General features: G+C 45.7%; 1 protein-coding gene across 6 annotated transcripts in view; it reads right to left on the bottom strand.

Annotated features, from left to right (window-relative positions):
• Positions 1-23,783, bottom strand: part of pacs2 (phosphofurin acidic cluster sorting protein 2) — a 38,481-nt gene extending 14,698 nt beyond the window's left edge. For 4 of the 6 annotated variants that reach the window (XM_078089776.1, XM_078089777.1, XM_078089778.1 and 1 more), the window contains exons 1-3: positions 23,303-23,782; positions 1,179-1,266; positions 295-384 (exon numbers count right to left, since the gene is read on the bottom strand). In XM_078089776.1, the coding sequence (XP_077945902.1) occupies positions 295-384; positions 1,179-1,266; positions 23,303-23,421 (297 nt within the window). In that variant the 5' untranslated portion in view covers positions 23,422-23,782. Of the gene's footprint in view, positions 1-294; positions 385-1,178; positions 1,267-15,581; positions 15,693-17,513; positions 17,710-23,302 lie in introns of those variants that run through there. The other 2 variants (XM_078089780.1, XM_040199096.2) reach the window with 2 other exon arrangements.
• Positions 23,784-25,080: the final 1,297 nt, after the last annotated feature.

Here is a 25,080-nt window from a genome sequence, read left to right as displayed (position 1 = left end):
AGTGACTGACAGCTTGTTTGTTTTGATCTTTTTAGTGGATTTGTTGACAGGAAGCAATATCTAGAGTATTACCCCATATCTTTTAACACTGAGTCCTATGTGCACACACAAAACGAGATGCATCTGCAAAATACAAAAGAGAGCACCACATCTTACGGATGTGCAAGTTTGAGGGATTTCCACGGCAACAATGATCATAAAACTCAAGCCACACTTAACTCTGTAAGCGCTCACCTGAATGAGGAAATACATTCAAATATACCAAACATCAGCATGGTGATTTTGTTGTTCTACCTGCAGTGAAAAGGTGAGAGCCAGATCGGTCTCCACGGAGCCACTGGGTGGCAGCACGATCTCGTGGGAGCGCAAGATCCGTTTGGAGCCCTGTACAACACATGCAAGGGGTTTAATGCAGCGGGTTGCAAAATTCAGAAAATATTCTAAAGTTTCCACTGGAATTAACAGGAATATATGAGAATAAACTGGAAATTCTGGAGTAATTGTATTCATCTTGTCATGTGTGAGATAAGCAGACATGCATACAACATTTTTAATACGAATTTTAAAAATTAAATTTTTCACTTAATCCCTTTGTGAGTAGAACAATAAAAACGTTGAATAAAATGGTGTTTTCCCTATGACGCTTTGGTTTTGTTTTAGTTTTTTCCCTGAATCCTTTCAATGTCGGGTTAAGGGATTTTTTTTGTTGTTGTTGTAAATTTTAGCCAGCTGCATCCTTTGCAAAGAAACACTGAAAGCTGCATGTGCAGAAAGCTGCATGTGCTGCATTTGCATGAATGAAAACATGTGTCAAATGTTATGCAATGTGCTTCACGGTGACGTTAAACTATCGCTGAGCAAACTATGTCACAGTACATATTTCCTGCATTTGTCCTATTTTCTGGTCATCAACGGGTTTGATGATCATCAAAGTCGGGCTACGGTGGCATGAGACCATATTAAAATATGTTACTGTCTTTAGTGTTCAATATATTCTAACAAGTTACATGCAACAAAGTGTGGATTTAAAATAACAACAACAAAATATAAACTAGTATGGCCTTTTTTCTGCACTATAGTAGAGACTGAGATTTAAAAGGTCAGAGGAGTCATGAGATCTTCTGTTGGTTTGTGCACACCTGTGTGTGTGTGTGTGTGTGTGTGTGTGTGTCATATACCTGGATTTTAACCGCTATGGCCGCAGAGATCAGCTCTTTATCAAGTTCTCTCACCACGACCAGCTTCTTCAGAGTCAGACTGCACAACCTGCAGGGACACACACACACACACACACACAGATTCACAAAGCGCTCGCAACTACGCAGCACACAGCTCGTTGTCGGTCAAACAGGTTCGATGTGCTAATCCGTCCCATACGGCACGTATTCATCGGACGCTCCCGCGCCGAGGTCGGCGTTCTTCCAGAGCCGAATGAGAGCAGATAACAGAGTATTTCAGTGAGAGAGAAAGTTTTCTAAACAAACAGAAGTCAACCTTCCAAAGTGTTTTGTGCGTCCTTGAGGTTTGTGTCTCCTTAGAAAAACATCTGTAAATACCCAATTTTTGGTGTGTGTGTGTGTGTGTGTGTGTGTGTGTGTGTGTGTGTGTGTTGGTGACTTAGCAGGTCAGTGAGAGAAGCTTGAACAACAACTCTCACATCTCCTTTACCTTCACCTCACACAGCCTTTATTGTGTGAGATCTCAGTAAAGGTGACTCTTCATCTCATTGTGTTTTCTACAATACCCAGCCATCCGTTTCCATTCCCCCAAGTTACACACGTATGCTCTTTTCAAAATAAACTTTGCAGGATTCAATTCAGTTCAGGTTAAAATAACTGACCCACAAGTCAAAATGTACATATTTTTTCACACGGTCTCCTGGTTGAAAGGACACTATTTGTTTGACTTCTTTTCTCATCAAAAACCTAAACTGGTAACTGGAGCAGCGGCAGGAGAATTGTCCACACGACCTTTTCAGAATTCCCGCGCTTGTTAGAAACCTTAATGTGTGCGGGCCGAGCTGAATCCTGCGTTTCCATCACTTTGTCGCTTTGCGGTGCAGCAGACGGGCCTCTGAATAGACACTGAAGCTGGATGCTGGCGGGAGAGCGGGGGGGGGGGGGGGGGGGGAGGCTGCTTTAACAAGCCTGTCACGACTTTTTGAGACACTTCCTCAAAAGATAAAACGTGGAAAAGATTCTTTTTTTCCCCCTTTGAGGCTTTCTCTGGTTCCTTTGACTGGAGCATTCAGGAGAAGAAGAGAAGAAGCCCAACTCAGCGCGGCCCCTTTTTAACGGCGGAATGACATCACCCCTAAATTATTCTGGGGCACAGCTACACGGCGTTGGGTGTCGTTTGTTGTGCCACAGAGGAAGGGATGTGGGGAGATGTTGCAATTCCACTCTTCTCCGTTTCTCCTATTTTGAGACCTAAAGGCCAAAAAAAAAAAAAAAACCTGACGGAGAGGTGAGGAACTAAAGGAGCCGGCTGACTGACACAACGCCGCATCAATCAGATCCGAGGGCAACGCAACATCGGGGTGCAGAGAGGAGACGCCATGACAGTGGCAGGTTTGAAGCCCCCCCCCCACCGGCTGACTGAATGAAGACCTTTCTCTTCTTCAGCCAAGCCCAAGAAACCTCAAGCACAATGGACACAAGGCAATGAAGGCCGGCATTGTCTTCTGCTCCGGCACGGACAATACGCCGCATTCTCTGTGTTCTACCCCGTCGGTTCCAAAGCCCACAGCACCATCTATTTCAGTTATGCTAGGTGGCTGGATGTTGGTTTGCGTGGGGTGGAGGGGTGGGGTGGCGGGGCAGTGATATCTGCCACACTGCTCTGCCTAGAAGTGACATTTTTATCCCCCCACAACGGATTTGTCAAGTGCCGTGTGAGTGCCCCGGCATCTGCCCAAAAGGAGCAGTACTTAAATCACATCTCCAGTGGAACACTACTTCATTTGTAAGAGGATCTGACCCATTTCTCTTTGGTACGTGACCCAAAGTCCTGAGTGTTTGACCTCATAAAAAATCATTTGGTTTCCAGGGTTTCATAACATCAAAAAGCCTTTGTTGAAGAAGGGCTTTTGAAAGGATGTGTCCTATTTTCGAAGCAGCCGTGTACCTCAAATAAAGCACTTGGGGGTTGTGGTGGGGTTTGCATCCAAAAAAGTTTTTTAAAGTCTTTAAAGTCTTCTTACAAATGCCTTGAAGGAGAGACTGAAGTATGAACCTTTGACACTTAATTACACATATCTAGAGGATATTAAAGAGACTTTGCTCACATTTTCTTGGAACAAATGGTGGTCGGCTATTTTTTAATCCAGAAGAAAAACCTGTGCTAAATAACTAATGTCTCTCCATCATCCGCCACAGATACACGTATGAATGGGTTATGATGGTTATGCACTGACATCATCTGCTGACTAACAATAACCTCAAAGCGACGCCATGATAATTATTAATGATCATTAGCTCATTTCTTCTCCTACAACGCTAATTTTAACATTGAAATTCAAAATATATTCATCAACTCTAAGGGAAAGCTATGGGTGCATTTTTCATATTGTACATTAAAAGTGATTACATGCCAAACAAGTAACCAATGCTGACACTGTTTGCTAATAGACCAATAAATTGAATAAATAATGAATAATTAAAGTGACTGAATGCTTTGAATCTCTTCGATGTGGCGAAGCAGCGTTCCTGGCAGAGCTTATTACAGACATCCATAGAGTCACCCCACAGACACAAGAGTTGGTTTATCTTTTCAACATCTGGAATGTGTCTCAAAGACATCTGGCTCTGAAATATGTTAATGTAATTCTGGTACATTTTGCCTTTGATACATCAGATGATCACCCAAGAGGGAAAACAAAAATCAAATAGGTCTGATTGAGTTCAAAAAGACAACATCCACCAAACTATAAAACTGATTAAAACAATGAGTTCACGCATTGAGGCAAGCTCCTCCCCGTTCTGTCCCCTCGCTGCAGCCCAAGAGCAACGGCGGTCCGCCCAAACACCCGGACCGCCACCTGTAGCCGTCCCGTTCCAGGAGGCCGCTCGGCACAGATCACAGATGCTCTGCCGGGGGAAGTGGGGGGTGAAAGGACCAGAAGGACCAGAAGGGCGCTGCGATAGCAAAGGCAATTAATTCATGTAGCAACAACAAACCAACAGGAATCTGGTGTCTCCGATGCCGAGGTATGTCGACAAGGTGCTGCATACACACAGCAGAGGGACGACAGGACGGAAACACAAGTAGGTTCTGCTGCACCGATCGTCCGCCTACATGAAGGGTTAAATGTAACAAGTCAAATCTAGAACTTTCAGCTACAGCTTTAATAACATTATAATAATACTGTTGGTCCTGGTTTGCTCACACTGTTAGCATACCCTGAAAGTAGCACACCAGGCCGATAACACGGGAACGAATCAGGTTCTTCTTCCTCCTTTTAAGTCCTAATGACAGACGCTAGATTCACACACTTCCAAAGAAAAACAACCAATCGGAGCCGAGGAGCAGCTGTCAATCACTGCTCCTGAAGCTGCTGATCAAATATGATGCAAACATCCCAACGGTGACCATGTCAACACGCTCACTAGATATTCATGTTCCTTGTTAAGTGAATTTGCACACACACTTTTGGGGACATTGGCAAATTAGCATTTACCACGATGAGAGGATACCATTTCTTTTTCAGGTGTTTTGTGATCAACAAAACTATTCAAGAATTTGACACGTTGAGCTGACCATAACGCTACATGATCCCTAATGAGGTCTCCATACTTCACACTGCCGCTTCCTGCTCTTCTGCCCCGGACCGCGCCCACAAACACAGGCCCCGAAATAGATGCTTGGACACGATGTAAGAACGGAGTTAATAGCATATCAGATATCACGAGGAGCAATCGCAGAACTTCCACGTGACACTGGACTGGACGGTGGGCATTCCGCCTTCTGTCAAGACACCGTGTAATGCTCAAGCACATCAAACTCCCTGAAATCTCACTTAACGTTGGGTATCGGTGTGTCGTTTATCCAATTATCCTGCACCATAATGTTCTATATCCAGTGCAGTGGCGGGATGTTGCTGTGGCAGATCTGCTCCGCTCCAGTCTCATCGCGTCTTTGCATAGACTTTGCATCTAATCCTGCGGTGCCAAACATTTGCGTCTCATTCGGTGTGAGCGCATCGTCCGACCACAGAGCGAAGACGTTTCAGGCCTAAACTGTAACGTTCAACAACACTTCAAGGCTGAGCGGCGGAAGAAGACGATCGAAGAAGCTTCTCCCGCGCTGCTTTCACAAACCTCCATCTTGCCCTTTTGCCCTGGATGAGAAAAGTGCCCCTTCTGCTGGAGCACAATCTTTCCTTTAGTCATCAATATTTAAGAATTAAAAACGACTCTCTCTGTCATCAATTCCCCCCAAATGTGTTTTGATTTCTAACGGGGCATTTGTTTGAGTTCTTGTGAGACAAACGGCTGCAGCATCGGAGGTGATGATCCCCAGACGTTGTTGGGAATAAATTAACCATGACATTAACGCCGCTGAAATCATTACGTTGCAACTGGTCCGATGTTTCCTAAAAAAAATAATTGAAAAAAAAGCCTTGTCCAGCAGTTGCTAAGCTAGTTCCTCATAACTTCATACTTGCAGACCCATGAGAACTATACACTTTTAATCCAATTTTAGAAGTATTTATTTAGGTGGAGTCAACTTTGGTTTTCTGTTGCTCAAAGGCTCTAAACTTTTACTCCGGTTTCCATCGTCTCAGGGATTCACACCAGCGACCTTTGGGTCACTTTGATGGCCCCACCACACAGGCCGGCTGAGTCCAGATCCAACCGAGAGGAGCAGAGGGATCCGATTACCTCTAATATTTGAAACACAAGACCAGCAGTAAATCGACAGATGCTGCACATGAAGCGCGCGCGCTCGCACGCACGCACGCACGCACGCACGCACGCACGCACACGCACACGCACAGATGGGGGGCTTTGAGATTTGTTAATGTAACGCAAACAAATAAATGGGTCTGCTACTCACAGACTCCAAGCATTTCCCTGGTTGCCATGGAAATGCTTTCTCTTTCTCTGATGTAGGTTAAACATGTGTGTGTGTGTGTGTGTGTGGGGGGGGGATCTCTTTATTGGCTGGAATACATTAAGAGACGTGCATTATAACGATGTTCATCTTCTGTTCTGACATTTTCACGGACATTTACACTGTCAGGAGGCTTCAGCTCAACCCAGTGATTCGCTGCCACATTTATTTTTTCTCTTTTGCAACAAACCAAGCAATAAACTTCGTTAGAAACGTTAGTTTTATTCTGTGTTGATGGCTGCCTTCTGATTGCAAAACAACTGAACAGCTCATGGACGTATATCTGCACGGACTGATAAGCGACGCCAAACACAACCGCTGACTCACCAAAACTGCCCATTGATGGATGGAGCTTCGTTCCCAAAGCTGTTCAAGAAACTGTTCCAATGTTTAGCATGTCGCTAATGTCACTAAGGTGCTCATGAGGTGCTCTGCACTGTTCCTCAAACTTTGCTTGAACTACCTTTGGACCGCTACGATCTGATGGTGCGGTGGTGCATCGGATGCTTGGATTCCTTAAACCACATAATCAACAGTGAACACCAGAGGCCCTTAGATATGTTCCGGAAACCCAATAAACGGGTGTGAACCTGAAAATGACTGTAACAATCCTGCTAATTTGAACCTCTGATCTGCATTTGGTTTGAGATGTTCAGCCAAGAGGAGCACTTGCAGCAGTTATGGAATCATTGGAAACGTCTTACATCTGCAAGCTTTCTCTTCACTTATCTGGTGCATGTTTGTGATTGGACACCACTGTATGTCTCGTTGTGTGCGTTTATTAATTATTCGTTCGTTAATCTGACATCTGCATATAATCACGTTTGGTATTTAACATCATCTCCCTGCACCTGCCGAACACACAGCTCATATTTTTTCCCAGTTGCATAAATGTTGGATGAGTTGCAGTGACCTACATTCTCACGTCTCTCGGGGTTCTGGTAAGAAGACAAAAGAACGCTTTCTATCGCTCTCGCAGCGAGTTTAGTATTTTTAAAGCGATTGCCTTTTTTGTACAAAAAGCAAACTGGGAGCAGCTCATTAAAGATGCGAGGTGCCACGAGCCAAGGTGCCCAGAGTCTTACCTTTACTATTTCTATACGTACACTTACTGTGGAGACAGCTTTCCTCCTAATAGTTTAGATCAGTGATTCTCAACTGGTGGGTCGGACTCCTTTTTAATGGGCCTTTGCCTGGGAAAATAAAAATGAGTATTAACAGCTGGCTGTTTTGTTTTTTCATTAAACTTGTTTTTGTGTTGGCATACGTATTCTGTCTCCATACTATCTCAGGTTCAAACGGCACCATATTTTCATGAAATAAAGTTGAGAATGTTCCCCGATTTGGGTCATTAAGGGGTGATGGTGGGTGCCGGAGCCGGACCAGTTGAGAACCACTGGTTTGGATTATCTAAAAAAAGATCGAGGCTGGATACTTTCGCCTCCTAACGTCTATTCCTAAGCACAGGACATGTGGGAAACGTCACGGGCTCAAGGAAAGATGGAGAATCCATGAGGAAAGGACAAAGCGCGTCTTATATAGTAAGATAGTTTTAAGCAACTTCAATGTCAACCTTTGCAGCAAGTTTATCAGATTATTTAAAGTTCACAACATTTAACTAGTTAAACAAGTTATGCTAACGGTTCTTAACGGTTATGCTAACGGTATGAGTTTTCTCATAAGCGGCCCGATAATGAGTCACTATTTAAATATTGTAGCGGCAAAGAATTGTGGGACAGAATCATCTCCTTTCCTTTGGTAAAGGACGGTCCAGTGGTTCCTACCCTAAAGGAGCCAAGTAGGGAAGCATTGAAGCTCTTCTCATGGTGGCCACCTTCACTACTTCTGGGTGATTTCACTCAGTTAGGAACCTTCCAAAGCAAAAAGGACTATTCGAACGCAGCCGGAGTGTTCTTTAAAAGAAAGTGCAAAAGAAAAATATATAAAATATAAAAAAAATTCTCTCTTTCACTCCACTTCAATTGGTCACTTATGTGGACCAAATGTTTTCTTGGATGTGGAGGAAACCTGCAGTGCTCTCAGGTACAGCTTTCATTTTCCTCCCTCTGACAGGCTTCAATCAAAACACAACCTTTAATAATGGAGCTTTTCAGCACTCAAAGCAAAATCGCAGCAGCGGCTTATATGTCCATCATCAACCCTCCGCCATGTTGTGTTCCATTTCCCTCACAATGGACATCGGAGACGTGACTGTAATTCCTGTGTGTTTGTCTCCATCGAGGCGTGTTTACACGTCTGAGGCAACACGGCCTCGTCAGCACACCTTTTTCAAACGTAACAGACACACAGCTTAGCTGTCACCATGGAAACTGGTGTCTCACACACACAGCAGCATATAGTGTTGATGTAACTACTGAAAGGAGATCTTTCTACATACTTTGAGCTCAGAGGGTAGAAGAAGCAGCAGTGGCCTCGTGGTTTACGCTGAAACCTGAGGCACAAACATTACGGAGGACGACTGTATTCAGTTATTTGAATTCCAAAGCGAATTCTTCTGCTTTGTTGAGCCATTCAGAACGAAGAATCTTCTCACAAAAATACGAGTACTTACTGCAACGTAAAAATATTCAGCGTCAAATAAAAAGTCCTGCATTCAAGGTCCTGCATTTCTATCCAACTAGCAGGTACAAAGCGACATTGTTGGTCAGTTGACGCCGTGTTTGTCAGAAAGTTTGCTCTATTTTTGGTCTCCACCGTATAAATAGAACTGGATCGGGGTCCGTCAACAGCAGCGACTCCAGCAAGAGATCGACTGGCCAGTGAGGTCATTAGCTCGCCCTTCTCCCGCCCGCCAGGTGTAAAGTTTAAAAAGGCTCATGGTGATCATGATCAGGCTCTTCTTGTTTCCCTCCGGTTGGGCTGGTACAATCTTGGTGGACTGAGGCTCGGGGCAAGATGCCAGGAAGCCTGGGAATGGAGAGTCCTGGGCCTGGATCGGTTCCCAGACTGCCCTCCCTTCCAAACCCAAAGGTCCCACAACCAGCAGCTCAGCGATCCACGAGGTTGCAAGTGGTATTTTATACGTAGAGAGCAGAGACACAAAGAGCCAAGAAACAAATAGCGCAAAGAGAAAAGCAGGGAGATCAAAGCAGTACGGGAGGAGCGGTGGAGATGAAGAAAGTGGATGTTGCACGAGGAGCGAGCGTGAGAGCACAGACAAACACCTGCACAGTCACAGCCGATGCAACTATTTATTTTAAACGCTGCAAAAACGGATTTGACAGACAGACATTCTTAGTCAGGATTTTGGTTTCAAGCGCGGACATCTGCCGGCCTTTGAATCCTAATTATTGGCCCGTCCTGCAGAAGCAAACCCACAGCAGGAATAATAGTCAGGGAAAGTTTGTACCTGTCTGTACCAATACTGGTGGAAGTATGAGAACCAATATTTGTACTACTCAGAATAAGAACAGTATCAGCTCGGTTGATCCGTATTTCTGTGCCCGCTGGAAGGAACCAGGACCCAAAGCAGCATTGAGCCACATCGGTGCTTTTTTAAGAGTCTGGTGTGGGAACGTTACCACTTTTGGTCCCAAGGAGACACAAGAGATTTAAGAGGAAAATTCCTTGTAGCAATTTTTAAGTATCAAACGGGTTATTATTCTAAAGTCAAAGTTCTCCTGTGAGTGATATTTTATATATTAGACTGTAATTGAGGGCGCAACAGTATTATGTACAGTTAAGTTGTTTAGTTCAGGCTGTCGCACTGTATCCTACAAGAGAAACCTGAGCGGTTTTGAATGATTAAAGGGAGAGGAAAGAAGCTAGTACTCATTTTTCTTTTAAATATGTTATTCTTTTCATAAATATCGGGTTGACCTCTTTACAGGACACGCGTCTCTTTGATTGGGAGCCATTGGTTGAACCTTATAAAAGCATTATTTAAAAGCTTCTTTTTTTTAAATGGTGTAATCCTAATCCAAAAAGTAAAAGTAGGCTTTCAACCTCGGATTTATGGAATCATAGTCAAAAGTATAAAGTTAATCCAAGCGTTCAGTTCTGTTCTGTTCAACAACAGTGATTATTATTGGACGTAACAATCTCCCCCAACAATGACCTGACAGCCCTCAGAGCCCCTTATTCAGAAACAGAACTAAAAAAGGAGAAGAATCCCAAGATGCATCTGTTAATTGGAGAAAACAGGCTGCTTTATCTGGGACGTCAGAATCGGAGGGCGACGCTCTTCTGCCGCTTAGTGCAATGAAGTGATTTGAGAGTGTCACCAGACTCTCGTTTTTCCATCAACACCACGCGGGAATGTCGACGGGACAAAGGACTTTAATGACTCCTGTCAGAAGGGATGCGGATTATGAGGAATCCTCCTCATTCTGTACAGCCGCGCTCAGCGCTGCCATCACTCGCTCTGCGGCGGCTTCACTTTGCTCTCCTGTCTGCACCCGGCACGACTTTGGATTCGCTTCTTTACACTTTTTCGGGAGCGCAAATGTTCACCTAAAAAAAAGAGCCAATGACCACGTCAGCGAAAGGAAAAAGGAGCAACGCTTTGAGTGTTTTACCCAAATGATTATTTGTTTTTTCATGTGATAGTCACATGTGTTGCTCCAGTTGTGACACTTCAATACGTGCTAATTTATACATTGACTTCATAACATTTCAGATATGAAAATACATGAAGTATTTTCAATTCGGACAATGTGCTAAACACCAACAATTATACATACTAATCCTTCTGAGGAAATATTCTGCATTCAGATACTTGTTTATTAGCAGCACCTGTAGCTCAAACTAATGCAGCCCAACATTAATAAGGGTCTTGCAATAAATGCAACCTTTGGGTAGATGATAATGTTCGGACTTTGGAGGTGTTGATTCAACAGTTTTTGAGCCAAGGAATTGACATAATATGGAGAACGTATCCTTTAAGTTGCCGCAGCTCGATGGCTGCTGCATATTTAAGTCTAGAAATGAGTATATTAGCATACGGTCGGGATTTGACCCTCATCCACTCTGCTGTTGGCTTCCCTCCCCGATCCACACGCGACAGCCTGCTAACACCTTGATAACAACCAGCCAGAAGAAGATGCCAGTTGTAGCAGGGGAAACGGGCCCAATGCTGCAGCACACACACACACACACACACACACACACGTAGCATAATCAGTCTGCCGTGGCTCCTTCACATTATTCAGGCGTGTGCCGGGGGCTCTCCAGCGCTCAGCTGCTCATGCAATATTCAGATGTGGGATTTACCGGCCGGGTGGGGAGACGGTGTAGTGAAGTGACGGAGCAGAGCTTGGAAGGGGTGTGCGCGTTAATGTGTGTTTGTGCGAGCGTGTTAGTTTGAGTGCGGTTGTGTGTGTGTGTGTGTTTTGGTCGTGAAGCTCAGGACACACTTAGTCTTAAAATAGATTGGATTCAACCTGTCAAGAGAGGGCAGCTTTGACAGGAAAAGCTTAGTGTGAGCATGTGAGTGAATGTGTGCTGAGGTGCAGAGTCCAAACACACACACACACACACACACACACACACAGTATTCTTAACACAAAGCAAAACTATTTGGGACATACACATGTTCTCTTACTTGGTGAGAGAGATGAGAACATTCATTCTACTCCCATCTCTCATGGTGGCTGTTAGCTGCTAGCATAGCTCAGTCCAAATATAACATAATCCTACCAATTCCTCTTTAACTCATTAATTAATAGGTTTTTATCTTTGAGGCTTGCGTATCAAAACAAGGCTCCATATAAAGGGAAAGCTCGCTCGAGAACAGTCAGGTTTTCTGAGCATCCTTCGCTCCGTTGAGCAGAGATAATGCTAACAGCTAACTCATAATTGTGCTAATTTAAGAATATTTCAGTGCTTGCTTCCACATGCTGCGACAGGTCGGACCTCGTATCTTCAGAATGTCAAATATTCAGCATTAAAAACACTTTTGAGGGGTCATCCAAACAAACGGGGAGGTGGGGGCCACTGCAAGATGGGTAATCCTTCATTTATAGTAAAAGAACAATTAAGGAGGATGGAGGTCATAAGACAAGTCCCAAACTAGAGTACAGCGGGAAAAAGACACACACATTAACTCTGTTGCTTCTGAATAGAAAAACACTGGGAGGCAAAGTCTAAACCGTGTCCTGAGCTTCCTATAAATCACGCTCATATTTGCGCGTTGAATCTGTGTGAGTAGATCATTAAGCTCCGAGGGCCCACAAGGCCACCGGCAGATAGACGCAGCTCCGCCTTCTCCCCTTCACGCCGCTCCCCCCGAATTCACAACAACAGGCCTTTTCCCTGAGAGCAGGTGGGGGGGGGAAACACAGCCGAAGGCTTTTCCTCCACGGTGAAAAACACAGGAATGCCATTACTTGTTAGGTGACAAACAAGCAGACAGAAAAAGATCCTTCAACGTTTTACCTTTGCTGCACACAGAGGTAATGATGTTACTTCTTAATTGGCATTAAGGGAGGAAAGCTGCAAGGGAGGAAGCCAACGCGCATGAAAGATGGAGTAGGCAGAGAAGCATTTAACATCGCGGTGGATGCATGCTGAAATAAACAGTTTAACTCCTGTTTAGTCTGTTCTATGTGTTCATTCATCAAAATTAAAAGAATGGGAAAAGGAGAGAATAAAAATAAATGAAAATGTACTAAATTTGTCGGTCTGGATTTGCGTACATGCATCTATTAATATTCTCTTCCTTTAACTTGGGTTTGGTGCAAACAACCTGCACGTGTGCGCGCGTGTGTGTGTGCGTGCGTGCGTGCGTGTGTGAGACACATAATTTACATTTTTAATTGGCTCAGCAGGATAATAACGAGCACAAGAATAAATTGTGCAAGCTTCAAAAGGATAACACCCCTGGGGTGTGCATGTTGCAAGAGTGTACAAGAAAACAACTAAAGTAAGATGACAAAAATCAAACCTGTTTTTTGGACAAAAACTAAATGACAGCGAAACAACCAGGCAGAGAAAACTAATTCATTGATTAGCAGGTAAATGTAAAGACTTTTACCAATTGTTTCCATTAGAAAAATGAGGTTTGATTGCAGGTTAATTTAAGGATGTTTAGCCACCGAACAGCTTGTAGTTAAATTTTTTGTTTTTGCAACAAGATGTGACATAAAGCCGGATGGAAAACCGCACGAAAAAGATGAAGCAGGTGGAGAGCTGGTGGCAGGGCGAGTTACAGAGGGGGGGGGGGGGGGGGGGGGGGCTACAGCTCCTGGACTCCCGAATCGTCCCTAACGACGCTTCATCGGCTCAATTGACTGGTTATCTTTTATTAATAAGGGAGCCATTAGGCCACAGAGACGCGTCTGGGGTTCAGTCTGCGTTCGGCCTCCACATCACACAGAGATGTGATCTATGTGATAGAACTGCGTCGTGTTGCCACGGTACCCGGATAGAAATGCTGCCAGCAAAAAGGAAATGAGTGGGCTCTTTTCCAAACAAATTGGCACTTTTGGAGGACAGTGGCAGGTTCAGGGCTCTTTACAATGTTTTTGGGGTAACAAATTAAGCACAACCTTTACATGGCATCATCCACAACAGTGTTGGCTCTGGGAAAAAGGACGTTTGATCTTATTTTTTGCAAAGAATCAAAGAGGCTTTTAGTCTTCAAAGAGACTCAAGATGTCAAACCATGTCAGATATTACAAAGACAAAAGCACAAACTCGATTGCCTCACTGAAGTTACATTACTTTTAGTTGGACAGAACCAATAAAGAGGGACGGATCGAAAGATCAAATAGAACTTGTATCGACCTTCGATGCAGACTGGAACTCACAGGAGGTCAGAGCTGCTGACAAGACAGTGATCATAAAATAACTATTTTTTATTTATAATAACAGATATTTCACGTGGAAGACAAAACAACATGTTTTCTTTAGCTAAACAAATTGCAACAAAGCTGCTAAGAGCTAAATGCTAACAACAACATTCTGATTTCCATCTTTGCTTAGCGTGTTCTCTCTCTCTCTCTCTCTGGAGCCAGAGATTGTTTTTTCTGATCCGGGCTTTTGTAGAAAAATAGTGATGCAACCAAGCAGAAACCTCTGGTTTTGCCGAGTGAAGCCAATGCGGATTAAAATGATCTTCTTCCCCACTGACCAGCAGGGGGCGACTCCTCCGGTTGCAAAAACAAGTCTTACTGTATCAAAGTATATGAGAAAGGTGGCGACGAGCCGCTAAATTGATTAGAGATGAAATGATATACAGCAGCCTGGTGTGATTGAACGATACAAGACATTCATTAGTTTCCCAAGGGACCAGCAGCTGAATCTAAACATCAGCATTGAGTATTTGTGTTCCTCACTGTCTCCCAGTCTGTGTCAGCTGGAGTTGATGCTGCAGACGGTGGTTTATCGCCTTTATTGCCTGCAGACACCAGCGCTGCTGAATGAAATCCAAAGCAATGGAGGCAGATAAGAGTTATTGAAGGTGAACTCGAGCAAACAGACCTTCAGCTCTACGTTTCCAGACTTCCTCAAGCTGATCAGATGAACCCGACAGCCTCCTGCAGACGGAGGAGTTGGCAGGCTGCTTTAAATGAAGGCTTTTATTTTAAATTGAATAAATGGATTCTGATGAACAACTGCAATGTAACATTCACTGTTGTTGTTTTATGATATAACATCTATACTTGTTGATCGTCTCTACGGAGAGTCGGCCAAACACGTCGGTCCAGATGAGACGACTCTTGGGTGGAGTGCCAGGACATTTGGGACAGACATTTAACAGGTGAATCCTGATGTTTTGTGTAACTTTTCTTTGCTCATCATCATCGGGTCAAAGCTAATTATACCCAAATCTTTATTTATGTATATTAAAATGAAAATATCTGCAAAACCACTGACAGTGTTGCACAAATTAGTCCTAAAACCTGAAGGTGAGTCAGCATTTTTGCACTTGTGGTTTCCTAGTGTTCTTCCTGAACACAAACTCACATAATTCAGGTTTTGTTCTACGATACAGAAGACGTCAACAAACACACAACACCTGCCAACTTGATACGACGCCACCAACTTATTGGTATTGTTCTATTTTCCAGGGTTGAAGTTCATCAACTCTCCAGAAAAACATAATTTCTATCACATTCCCACTACTTCCTGTCTCTGTACTTTGTGGCGCACATGTGTCAAAATTTCTCTTGTGGGTTGTGTCTGCGGTGTCTGAATGTCACTGATGGACAGCTGGCACCTCACATGGCCTCTGCCTTCATTGTATGAACGGGTGAAGGAGGACGGTCGGAAAAATAGAAAAGTGCTGTACTAGTGCAGTTTATTTGCCATTTAATAGCAAGGTCTAACTGTGGGACTCAGACAGCTGAAGTAGATGTTGTGTAGAAACCTGAAAAAGGTCTACAAAGCTTTCAGGATCCGTCTGCTGGCCACAACAACACATTTGGAACTCAATATGTGGAAAAGAAAAAGATGAACAAGAGGATGAGCTCGGAACCTTTTGGTTCAGAACATTGGATACATACGTTTGTTGATTGTTGATCAAGGCGTTTCAGCCTTTCGTTGGCGTAGATGGCCTTACGTCTGGATCCATATTCCATCTTTAACTTCCCACACAGATGAGCGGTTCCTGTTCTCTGCAACATGAACGGCAAACTGTTCAATGTTGAACGCCCATCCACAAAGAGAGAGTTTAATAATGAAAACTCTTCCAGATATCCTTGGCGCTGCTATTTGAAGGGGTTGGGGGTGAAGGTAGAAGACGCCGACGTAGAGCTACATTCATCAAACCAGAAAAAGAAATGGTCTTTCATTATGTATAATGAATGCAACCCATTAAGGATGCAGCACGGGGAGATGTGAATTACATCTCCTCCATCAGCTGAGAGGAACAGTGACCTAGAAACAGTTTGAAGCCAAAATGGATCCCGAATTGATTCATCTCCATGGGAGACGCGTTTGTGCCTGTGGTTGAGAAAGGAGACGTGAACGTCATAAGAGAAAGACGAGGTGCGTATCATGCGTGGCGGCGAGGTCTGCGCTCTGCGGTCGAATCAGCCGGCAGAGCAAAGGCACATCGAGCAGCCAGCCAGGAGTTGTTTTAGCAGGTTACGCACCAAAGAAATCAAAAAGGATCCGTGCCCTCATATGTGTGGTGTGTGGGGGACAATGAGAGCTTTGTATGCAAAGAACTGCAGCACACCTCTGCACTCATGATGACACGCTGCTGCTCCACACACACACCAACACACACACACACACACACACACACACACACACACACACACACACACACACACACACACACACACACACACACACACACACACACACACACACACACACACACACACACACACACACACACACACACACACACACACCAAGTAAATACAAAAGGATTCAGCTGATTTGTGTTCACACGAACTGGAACTATTCAAATTCGGGGATACAGGTGCTTCTGACAAAAAACAGAAGGTGCATGATGTGAATGAATCTTCACTACATTGCCCAACATGGCTGCTTCAGTATAAAAGCATCCTCTATTTGACGCAGATGCAGGACTTTCCTCCCGTTCAGCAGTGAAGCCTGACGTGCAGCTCATCCCACGCATAAAAAACATTTGGAAAACTCTGTGAAGTTGTGGTTTCATCACTGGTTTTTGAACATTTTCTGAACGCAGGTTGAGTGTTATTTGCCGTCTTAAATCTACATATCATACATTTACACACCCTAACCCTGAAGATATTCTGAGAGTACATTTAAGGAAAGTTTTAGCACGTAATTCAGTACTGCTGCAACAATAGTCGACTTCTCAACTGGTCAATCAACGCAAAAATAATAATTATTAAACAATTATTTTGAGAAATGACTTAATATAATAAGTCATTTCTCATGCGGGAATAACAGAAAGTGCTATTTGTTTTCAGGGAAGTCTTCCGCCTGCAAAAAGCAGATCTGCTGCTTTTGTCTGGTTTATGTCACATGAAACTGAATATCGGGTTTGTTTGCAAGACATTTAAAGAGAAACCCGGTGGAGATTTTTCCATATTGTCAGACATTTTCCAGAAGAGAATTGGCAGATTAATCAATAACAGTTGCAGCTCTAGTCTTAACACACCCATGATTATTTTGAAATCTGCAAGGCCTTTGCCTGAAGACCTTCTGTGAGAACACTTTTAAAAAAAACAAGATTTGCTTTGTCAAGCGGCATTCTTGGAATCACAACAGAGCTTTAATAGCAGAATCTGCAGAAACCGCTTTTCCAACATCGTCCACAACTGTTCCGCGGGGTCGCACATCACGCGGTAACACATCTCTGTCCTCTAAGCTGCAGACAAAGCTCTTAGTATCCGCTGTCTGCTAAAACAAATACGGATTAAAGAGACATTTTACAGGCAGATCGGACACCAAACACCCCTCTCAGCACTGAACACACTTGACCGAAAGAGAGTCACCTTTTGCCATGAAAACGCCGCGCTGACGTCTGACTTGCAGCGGATTAGCTGGTCCGCTTGCTCAGCATCTCAGCTCGTGTTTACAGGCAGCTCACTACAGCAGCGCTAATGAAGGCTCCTTTCCACTGACGTCCAGAGGCACAGATGCCGACCCTGGATCCCCCCCGTGTCCAACTGTCAGGACGCAGCAGCGGCCCTAATTGCGACAATATGTGAAAACCTTCCAAACGCTCCTCACGGCCACAAGTTTTGTGAAAAGGATGCTGACCTAGATTTCTCCTGCGTGCTCTGAATGCAGAATCGGTCCTCTAAGCCTCAGCGAGGGAACCAAGTGAACCAGCGAGTCTCTTTTCACGCCGCCGTCTACGAGAGGCAAAGCCTGCGAACCGGGAGAAAGGAGGTGTATTCACAGGGGATCACACTAAACGAAGCGAGAGTGACCCGGAAGGCATTAGGTGGATGAATCAAATCTGTGACAACGCACTCCAGCAAAAGCTTTTTTAATCAACCATTAACGCCAAATACACATTTTTCTTCTGCAAAATTTCAAAGCAACACAGACACTGTTGCTATGGAAACAAGGTAAGGGTTGGCCGGTATCCTGGCTCAAACGGAAGGTAAAGATTTCCGTCCATCATACCGGTCTTACGCCACAACAACCGGCGTCGCTCTTCGGCAGGCGGCAGGTTTTATTTTTACACGCGGCCGGAGCTTCTTGTCTTACGTGTGAGGTTGAGTCACGGTTGTAACTTTATGACCCACAACAAACCCTCTTTAAGAGGGTAAAACACCACAACAGCTGGTGACACATAAACAACACTAATAATTACTAACCAACATTTATGAAAATGACCTCGCCAAACTGCAGCTAGAGGTCACAACAATTAACGCTGTTGCGACATTGAAAACACGGAAAAGAGCGAATTTTTCTAAACGCCGTGACAGGGATTTTTGTCCCTATCGAGGGACGGATGTTCCGCACGGATCTTCCCTGGAAGTCGATGTTTGGCCACACAAATCAACCCCCCACGGCGGCAACACGACCGTGTCCGTCAACCTCCACTACATTTACACGGCCTGGAATAGTCAATGGGAGTGAAGGAGCAAATCAATATATCCGGAGATAAATAAATAAATAATTAAAGTGTCGAGTCACAAGAACGATATCAGGAACATTTATTACCAAAATATACGTCAGACACACAAGGAGTTTGACTTGGCGGTTGGTACAGATGAGACGTGGAGTAAAGTAAAGGATATATTACTAACTGGGACCATTTACCAGATGAACAATATGTTGTACTGAAGACGACTATAAACTAATGATTGAAACCATCGACTCAGTGAATAACAGTGTCTTCCGTATCAGACCTCTGACCTACTTATGCAGCACGTTGAGGTAAGAAAGATTCATGTGAATGAACCAAGGAGGTAAATCAAGCCCGATCAGGATCGTTGGGTTTATATATTAAAGATTAAAAACAGCATTGCGTACTGGGGCGTTTACAAGGAGGAACCAAGCCTCAGTGTCTGATATCTCACATGTCCCGTGTTCTTATCCCGTGTTGGAGCAGACTAAATGGTGTCCTGTCACCCTGAGGTGAAGAAAAGACCCTCTCTGCTGCATCAGAGCCTCCACAGAGCGAGCGGACGGCCAGGTGAAGAATGAATGTGTGACTGCGGATCTCAAGCGGCATTTGTCCCATTTTCCAATCAGCATGGATTTAATTGGGACAGCGTCAGCTCCACGTATAATATTTAACAGGAATACAGTTTTAGCTGCTGAGCCCAGAGGTACTAACCGCCTCGAACGGCCTTTATTCACCAAAAACAATATTTACTTCATTTTCGATGTTGCTGTGCTGTTTCCTAGTAACTGTTCATTTCCAAGTAGATCCACACCACAGCTCCAGGTTAAACGGGGCTATTTGCATTAATCTGGCGCTTACGTCTAAATGACATCATTGGTTTTATATCCATCAGACTGCTGCAGGACTCGCCGATGGCTCCAGTAAACTGAACTCCGTGTTAACGGACCCTGAGGTCGGTTCTGCGTTTCAGGTCTTTGTGAACAGATACACTCTCACACTGAAGCGTTTCCATATTCCCAAACTATGTTCACATAGAGGCAGTGGATCAAAACAAAGAGCAGAACAGATATTATCAAAGCCGGTTCTTTAAAATCAAATGTTGTCTGTGGGGAAATAATGGCAGTATATTAAAGGCAGTCAGGCGTGGCACAGAGCGCCGAGGCATGAGGAAAGTCAGCTGGAGGCTAAATTGATCGGCATACAGAGTCAAAAAGCGTCTCGACTCTGTGTGTGTGTGTGTGTGTGTGTGTGAGAGAGAGGAGGCGACTGCCCTTTCTCGTCCTGCTCCATCTGTCCTCCAGGATGTGCTGCATCAGCAAGATGGAGGATATGTGCGTTTGGTCTTTCTTTACATAACGCCCTGCGACCGTTCACAGAGCACTTCCCACAGACACGGACCAGTGCAGGAGACGTTCCTTGTCCCCGGAGGAGGAACCCTAGTCACTTCTCTCACCATGAAGTTGGCATTTACATTTTTTGGGGGTAAAAACTGCATTGGCACAAAGTATTTTACCAACATTCATGGTTGTGAATAGATTGATGTTCCACAGAGGATGAATCCTAGAAACTTGCTGACCTCTTGACCTTCTTTCTGCCCCTTCCAGCGGCTCGAACGCGTCGCTTATGCTGTGAAATATGTTCACCCTTTATTGGAAGGTTTCACGCAACAATTTATAGAAACATTTATTCATTGCGGATTCCCTGACAATTCCTCAAGCAGCGTAGTGTAATGACTTTAGGATCCTTATCGTTTCCCCTCGCACGCTAAATGCAGACTGACGTGGAGGCCGTTCCCATATTGGCCGTGACCAAGAGGCGTGAGCGGAGTACAACCAGACCAACCGAAAAGACTCTGTGAGGGTTAAAGAGAGACACGTGCACAGCGTCGTGTTAGCAACCTGTCAATCACGTGCTCTGCTATACACCCTCTTTACTCTAACTGGGACCAGATGAACAATATGTTGTATTGAAGACGACTCAAAACTAATGATTGAGACCATGAACTTATAGTTGTATATATTTACTTAATAAATCAAGTATGAAGTAGACTCTTTCTCTCACAGACGTCTTTTAGAGCCCTCGAGCGTAAAGCAACGCGAGGTCTCGCTCAAGCGCCCAAACGTTGTCACCGAATGGTCCCCGAGTGCAGGACAACAAGAACAACAGGAGACAATGGGACGCTTTAACGGCCTCTCATTCATCCTACTCTAAATTCCCGCAGTGCGAGCGTCTCATGCAGCCAGGGGACAAAAGAGCGGGTGTCCCTCAGCACTCTCGCCTCCAACAGGCCCCCCGAACACGACGGCCTACTGGGCCCCAGCTGCCAGTCGAGGGCCCGCTCAATCCGGCCTCTGTCTGGCAGATCGCCGCCGCCGCCCCCATCTCCCACGCCCGTGGAGCCGGCTCCTCGCCCTTCGGCTCGCTTTAGGGCAGAGAAGCCGAGGCGTCCACGTCGCCAGCGCGGTTGATTTTCCAGCGCAGGCTGGAGTGGCCCTTAGGAGACATCGCCATCTTTAGAAATAAGGGGGGCGATTAGTGAAACACATTCAGGAGCCGCTCTCGGTGCTCATTCAAGTGGCTCTCAAGGAGACGCGAAGGAACATGAGCGCGGATTTTCACATCGGCGTGAGTCTCACACACAGACACACACACACACACACACACACACACACACACACACACACACACACACACACCAAGGCCGGCTGCCGAGGAGTTGAACAAGGACGCCGCGTGTCCTCCATGTCCCCCATGTGCTGACCTACACAATATGTGCAGCAGCGGCATCCTCATAAACTCTCCAATAAAAAAGCAAACGCAAACAGCATCTGCCTTCCAGCGGCCAGTTGTTCCAGATCAGACATCTGGATTTACAGGCCGCAGGTAGTTATCATTCAACCGCCCTCTGAGACAGGTGATTATGGCCCCTCCCTCGCCGGTGACAGGTGACTACTGAGCATCTCGGCGAGGAGCGGCACGTGACCGGGGAAACGCGAGCTCAGTGCCGAGGCAGCACTCCGGCGGGCCTCGCTGCCCAACAGCCCTCGGCTGCTGATGGACAAAAGGAAGCAAAAGGAAATGTGTGAGAAGACCGGTTGTGCAAAACGTTCGTGACTAACTTGAAAAAGAGGCTCCTTTGTGTTTCCTCCCCTTAAGCCTGGTTTTATGTTTTAACCATTTATTATTAAAAAAGGCCCCCTGGAGCTTTTCCTGTAAACAGAGAAATACATTACGTTCGATGTTACTCCAAAACACATTGTGTGTCCCCCTGAGGTCCAACAAACACGTGGAATGAAACTCCCTTTTATCTCTGTACATTCATTCTTATTTTGAAAAAATACATATTTCGGTAAATTAGAAATAAGAAATGGACCCTCCCGAGGAAATTTAAAAAGTACCGTGTCGCACTGCTGGAGGTCAGAAACGCTACGGCCACCATTTAAGGCAATAGAATAGAATAGAATTGTACAAACAGCGTATCCGCTTTGAGAAGCTCGAGTTGACGGCTGATTACCGAGCAGAGTTCCTCCTCTCTGACCTCTGACAGACGGCGGTCAACAGAGAGCAGCATCGGCCGTGTGCCACGCATCACACAGAAGTGGACCTCGAACACGCGTCGTCCCCCTCGGGGACGGACAGGCGGGGTCACGGTGGGATTGAACCCGCCACGGTTCTCAGTCGCAGAAAACCTTCTCGTCTGGGTGGTCTTATTTCAGCTAAAAGCCCTGCGATGTCACGCAGACTGAAGGTATTAACTTAAGAGGATAGACAGAGGCTAATGAGAGACAGGCATCACTTACACAATAAAACAAGAGCAAAAACAGAACGCCCCCGACTCTCGTTCATTTTCTCTGCTGACCAAAGTCTCAAAGCAGGTATTAGTCAAATGGAGTTTAGATCACAAGCTCCATCAAACGTATTTCTGTAATTACATCACGGTGCTTTAACTGCGTCCTGAGGATAAAACGTGTATTTATTATGAATCCACTCTGGAATTAAGGAAAGCGCAGTGAGCTAAAATATATCAGCCTCTCAAATATGATAATCGGCCGTTTCTCTCTTTTTCATAGAACTTTAAAACACTTGATCTGAGGGAACATGTGCAGTATTTTGTGATGCGGTGACACATTTTGAATACTTAATCAAAAGAGGCCTCTACGTTTAGTTAAAGCCCCACCGTGTAAATCCCAACAACATCGGAGGTCACACGTGAACAAACGTCCCCCCGATGGAGGCCATGTGGCAAAGTCTCACAACCAGCCGCCAAGTGGACTCAAAGTTCAGCACCGTTTCCTCAAAAGTAATGAACGTCACACGCGTCCAATTACACTAAATCGGCGCTGGGCAGTAGATTCACAACTTGGCGGCATGAACGCGGCCTCCGGGTCTCCGTGTCACGGGGAGACAAACGGCCTCCGCGGTGCCGCACAGCTGAGTGGAGGATGAGGAGCGTTCGGCGCTTTCGCGCACACACATGCGGGTTTAACGCAGCTGGAGGCGTTTGCCCGCGATCGGTTCGTGTCGGCAGAACACCGTCCGAACCCGCGTTGTACCCGATCTACATGCAGATGTCTGGATGGGGGCCCGCGCCGCAGGGGCCTCCCTCCCCGCAGCGGGCGCCCCACTTGACGGGACGCACGATGACAGCCCGCGCGGCGCACCGGAGAGCCCACCGCGGACGGCGCGGTGCCGCCTTACCTCGGGATGCAGTTCGGGGAGGATCCGTCTATCTCCCATGTGGCGAACAGGTTCATGGGCACCGGTCTGTTGAGGGCTCCGCTCCCGGGGAAGCTCAACCGGCCACTTCTCTCCGCCATGGTTCTGGCTGCCGGTTGTTGGGACCGTCCGACACCGAGCTGTATGAGGGGGGGGGGGGGCTCTGTGAACAGCAGTCCGGTGCGGTGTCTCCTGTGCACGCGCGAGCGAGCCTGTGCGCGCGTGTGCCTGTCCGTTGGATCGAGCCGCGACGCGCTCACGTCAGTGCGCTGTGAGCGGCGGAGGACGAGCTCATTTCCCCGGGGCTTGTTGAGTGGGCCGGGCCGGGCCGGGCGGGCGGTGCGGTGCGGTGCGGTGCGGTGCGGTGCGGGTGGTCGGTGCGGTGCGTGCCGCGGGAAGGAGGTGCAGTGAAGCGGCGCGAGAGTGAGCAGACCGACCGCTGAGCCTGTTGTGCCAACCACGCTGCTCCCGGTGTATGACGGGTGGTTAGTGCCGCACAGACAGAGGCAGCGGCATAGAATCCTGCGTTGAAAAGGGGATGCAGGTAAAAGGCATTTAATCAGTGGATTGGTTATTGATGCATTAATGCAAGCTTCCCACAATGTCGCAGCCAGTTTTCTTTCTGAAGGCGGTGCTAACTCTCCACGCCGATCTGTTTTCTCGCTTTCTGAGGTAGATGCCGTTTCTCGGGCATTAACCACTTCTCATACTTCACCACTGGGAAACACGTCATTCACAGTCTCTAAAATGCATATTTTTGTCCCCTTTCGTTGGTACTCTGGGCGGATCCATGGACATGAGCCGTGTCGCCTGATCGATTCCCCAAACGAATCACTGCTCTGTACTCACACGAGTACACTTTTATTGCACACATTTGTATTTTTATTATCAACTTCCACAGACTATATTATTCCCGTATTGTCCTGAGCCAACAATGATCTCATAAATTAGTACATTGAGGTTGATTACAATAATGAATATATTTCACTCGTATTTCTTTTTCTCTATATTTCTGTACTCTGGTTTGACCACAATCAGGTACTGCCACCATGTGGTGGTCAGTGCAGTGGAAGTGAGGCCCTGAATTACACATTTTCCCATAATTAATGTTAAACTCTTGAACCCTTTTCACCACCACGGTCTTTGTTGAAAACTCCACCAGAGATCACATCAACGAACGTGATGGAAATGATGCAGGCGTACTCTAAAAAGAGAGACGTCCCTGCTCATGAGTGTGACTCACGCATGTGGAATAAACATGAGTATGACGCCATTTGTCAACACTTCATATCAACAGTTGACAAAAGAGTCACCATGTCTAATCTGGAGAAAACAACATCAGAAAGTGTAAATGTGTGGATGACTTCTGACAAGTACAAAGCCAAACCAGTGTGAGCAGATGGGTTCAGCTGACGGGAGCTTTCATGAACTGCGTCCTGCAGATGTTTTGTGTCTCACAGAAACTCATCTTCAAGGCTCCTTTGTTGCAGGGTCTCCATTTAGAGGGCTACAACATGTTCAAACGCAACAGGCACCTGTCCTACACAAATGTTCCGCAAGTAGCCAACAGAGGTGTTTTCTGTTTATGTGAAAGGCCACGTTCAAGTGCGTGAGAAACGATACATACATCATTATGATCTTGAGTTTGTGGCTCTGAAGTTTGAAGCCGGTTAGTCCCCTGATTGCCTCTGTGTGACATCATTCCAGTGTGACCTGGGAAGCGTGATGGACTCACTGGAGATCGTGGACCGTGAGCCCAT

The sequence above is a fragment of the Gasterosteus aculeatus genome, chromosome 15 (genome assembly GCF_964276395.1).
Source record: "Gasterosteus aculeatus chromosome 15, fGasAcu3.hap1.1, whole genome shotgun sequence".
In the NCBI taxonomy this organism is placed as follows: Eukaryota; Metazoa; Chordata; class Actinopteri; order Perciformes; family Gasterosteidae; genus Gasterosteus; species Gasterosteus aculeatus.
The sequence above is the reverse complement of the archived record's forward strand: the minus strand, read 5'-3'. Positions and strand labels throughout refer to the sequence as shown.